This window comes from Phanerochaete carnosa, assembly GCF_000300595.1.
Source record: "Phanerochaete carnosa HHB-10118-sp unplaced genomic scaffold PHACAscaffold_10, whole genome shotgun sequence".
Classification (NCBI taxonomy): domain Eukaryota; kingdom Fungi; phylum Basidiomycota; class Agaricomycetes; order Polyporales; family Phanerochaetaceae; genus Phanerochaete; species Phanerochaete carnosa.
The window spans coordinates 1,132,406-1,136,291 of NW_006767637.1; the positions used below are offsets into that span (position 1 = coordinate 1,132,406).

Consider the following 3,886-nt stretch of genomic DNA (forward strand, 5'->3'; position numbering starts at 1 on the left):
AGCTCGAGATCAAACCTACCTAGGACCCTTTCAGGAAATTCCCACTTCTCTATTAACTTCGGTAACTCTATCAATCAAAGATGTCGCTCCTTCCATTCGTCGGGGCATCCTATTCATCGAGACAGCGGTTCTCAGCCTGAGGTATCGTTACATTCCGATTCAGCTGCGGCACCGCATCTCGCCAATTCGCTTTCGCACAATCATTGTCGCACCCTCCTCTGAGAGAAGCGAAGGCTTACCGATTACCTGTGATGCCCAAAGCACGCACCAGCACGCATGACATCTGAGCGGTGTAGTTGAGGACTTGGGGTGACATCTTGCAGGTTCCATCCGGTAACCCGATAACATTCAACTTCATCCGAGTCCGGACATGCCTCGTCTCGTCCCCTCAGGGCCTCGTGAGTCATGCTCTATGAGCTACTTAGTGTAGTTTCTACTGGCTGAGTCTTACAGAAGTTCAGATCACCGCGATACGAGCCCTTACCAACGTGCAGCTCAGAACCAATGAGCCCCTCCTGCGCGCTTCGCCTGCCAACACCTGTTCCACGCAGACGGTCGGGGTCTGCTGTCTGGTTGGCCGCTATACTTACGTACTTTCGTGGCAAAGTAAGTGCCATACCGCCTACCAGATCACCACGGGCGCCGGGAAGTGTATTCACCCACTCAGCCTGTCGTGATTCAAAGTTAACGCGCAACGAATTATCGTAGTTTCCTTACGCTGAGAGTCGCTCACTCGAATGGCAGTTCCTGATCTTTTGAGTCTTCCTTTTTAAGTCTCCATAGCGTCGAGGACCCGCGAAGTAGCTGCAAAGTCGCCTCCGGCGCTCATGTCGGCGCCACGGCATCTCGCGGCATTCGGAGGCGCCTACGGCTAGGCAACTGAAGTAACATTATTTCAGTCCTAAATCCTTGCAGATCGCTTAGTACTCAGCATTCGCAAGCTTCGGCGAGTAGTATGCCAGGACGCTAGCGAGCTTGGATGCGACCGGAGAGGCCGAATACACCTACAACGTGTACTACGTACGCAGGTTCGATTTCGTTCAACTCCGGGAGTCGCTGAAACACATGCCTCCCTCTCTCTAGCTCAGGGTAAAATCTGCTGGGTTGAACGTGGGATCTTCACATGTCCGCTATGTATCTCACATTGATAAGGCTCACATCCCACACTAGCGCGCCTAGCCATTCAGCCGACCGCGGCGGGCTGCCAGTGCCCGAGTCTGCTGCTGATCTATCCCTGTATGTATTTGCAGTGCGGGGCATGGGCACAGCTCTGCAGCTGCGAGCTGATTTGTTCAACAGCCTGTGACTTTGTCTCGTTCTCACGGATTCTTAGCCCGTGTCAAGACTGGAATGCTTAGGGCTCGACTTGGTCTCACATTCCGGAACCTCAAGGCCTCATGACGGATATGTCTCATTCAGCCTTGAAAATTCAACAAGGACCCTTCCGAAGCCACGGAATCCATTCCTCAGCTCTTCATGTGTCCTCTCTGATGTTCTGAAGGTGCGCAGAGGTGCTGTATCATCACATGGAGTCTGTTTCGCCGCCTTTGAACCTTCAAAACATTCAAGGGGATCGTCCGCCGCCAACTTCCATCGATGCGACATGTATTCGTGTCAGTGTCAAAAAATGCTCGCAAGCTTTCTCAGTGAGTTGAGTCCGCTTTATTCCTAATACGGATGTGCCGTTCGCTGTTTGTCTGATGCAAAGGCCTTCGCAGCCGGCCTGAGCGCAAAGCGTATTTAAGATCTCCGACCTCGCGCACTGCAACTCAGTATCGAAGGTCTACTTGTTTCGCATTATAACCCCATTATCAACGCTATATTGTTAGTAGCCTCCACAACGCGGAAGACATAATACTCAATGCTATCGTTACGCTGCAGGAACATCATGTCCGGACCTAAGGCCGCCCCAGGAGTTGTCGAGTACACTCCTCCCAATATATTTCGAGGTTTCTTCCACATCGATGGGTCAATCTACCATTTCATCGCTCCGACATCAATCACTTCGCACCCGTTCAAGGCCAGCGAAGCCACGCTGACTTACGTCGAATTGCCGAGTGGTACGCACTCGTATAGCGGAACGTTCGGGGACAGCGTCAACATAGCCAGCAACGACGGGAATACCATCAGTGGGAAGATTGATCCGCCTGGCGCAGTGGATCCCCCGGTCTCTGTCCAAGCCTCTCTTACTTGGCAATGAGGCCAAGGCTCGGAGGTGGATCTCTATGCACTGATCCTGTGATATCACGAGCTGATTTTGTGCAGAGCTGATTTTGTGCAGTGAGCTGTCATCGGGAGGATGATATCATTCGCGCCATGACCAGCAAATAAGCGAAATGGCCTGAGTATGTATTTGTATTCCCCAGCGCCCGGTTGTATCAATGTATTGTCCATGTATCGTTGACACCCCATTGCGTGACAACCATATGGTAAACTACGGTTTGGATGAAGGCGGTCACTGCCAGACCTTTCGTACGAGATATACGCTCAACATATGATGATAATCCTTTCGTTCGTGGGGTGGTGAACCACCGATCAGTGGTGAGCATCGTTAAATAAGGTTTACTGAGGCGCAAACGGCTTTAAGATGTTGTAGACTCTCTGTAAGCCACGTCGCGACGATTAGAGGGTAGGGCGACGAACCCTTAAGTGTGACACCCGTGCTGGAGAATACCGCGCAGAAGGCGGAAAAACTAGCGCATTCGTCCCACTCTGGCATTGACCTTCATGCATTCATGCTCAGCAATTTGTACGTATATCTGACAGAGCCTCAAGTACTGTTTCCCAGAGCCTCGTGGGCGAGCTCAAATGAGCGTGCTAGTACATTCGCGGCCACAGTACGGAGTACGGTCATTGATCGAAGTAGTACAAAGTCGTGATCAAACCTACTGAGGACCCTTTCGGGAAATTCTCATGCTTTTATTGGTCCCGGAGTGCGGGATTCTCAAGACTTTGATTAAATGATCGCGCTGTAATACACGCATTAGGCAATGAATTGAAATACGCACTAAGTTGTGCTGAGTCTATATCAGCAACCACATCCCCCTTCTGCTCGTTGCAGTGTCCCTTACACCATGAAATAACATCGCGACGCTGTAGAAGGGTTTTCAGCGCCAACACCAAGAACTTACATTTACCTTCTTTCCGCATGTACACAGATGGTGGACGGTGGCTTGACCAGGAAGACAGGACGTAGGTGACGCCGCAAGTGACGGAGTACCCCACGACCTGAGGGCGGCAGGAACGCGCATGTAAATAGGGGGCCCGCTGTGCGCGAGCGTGCCGAGTCATTGCCTGTCGGAGCGGCGCGCCATTCCCGAAGCCTGACGCCACTACTTCGTTTTCCATCGTATTCGCAGGTTCTTCCCCAATAGAGACCCTTTCGTTGACGTTTACCTTCACTTTCTGTACACATAGACCTCCGGCCGAGAGCACGGCAGCGGAGCAGCGCTCGCATGTATATTAAAGGCGACCTCCCGCCGTCGAATGGAGCAAGCTCCCCTTGCCCTCACCTTCGCCTCTAAAGTCTGCCCCTCCGAGCTTCGGGCACATCCTAAGAGTCATCGAGAATACACTCGCGAGAGCGCGAGACGAGTTTCGCCTGCGACGAGCGCGGGCACGAGCATTTAAGTAAGAGTTTTATTAGATCGTTCATCGAGCTTAGTTACGCGTTTAGACATCGAGTTTGTCATCGGCCATTCCCTCCCCACACGTAAAGCCCCGCATATATCGAGCGCCGACCCGTACGTCGAATCCACCTCCACAACGCCCGCCGCCACTTGGAGGAGCTGCCGCGCTGTATTTTGCCACCCTACTCCCGTGGGGTCAGTATCGGACCCTCACCTAGAAGTAGGGAGAGCTTACGCATGGTACTCGAGAAATGCCC

General features: G+C 52.4%; 1 protein-coding gene across 1 annotated transcript; it reads left to right on the forward strand.

The window, feature by feature from the left end:
- Window positions 1-1,888: 1,888 nt before the first annotated feature.
- Window positions 1,889-2,430, forward strand: PHACADRAFT_213048 (uncharacterized protein; the record flags this gene model as incomplete). Its single annotated transcript, XM_007400256.1, has 2 exons — window positions 1,889-2,215; window positions 2,266-2,430. The coding sequence occupies one exon, from the start codon at window positions 1,889-1,891 to the stop codon at window positions 2,198-2,200; it is 312 nt and encodes a 103-aa protein (XP_007400318.1). The 3' UTR covers window positions 2,201-2,215; window positions 2,266-2,430.
- Window positions 2,431-3,886: the final 1,456 nt, after the last annotated feature.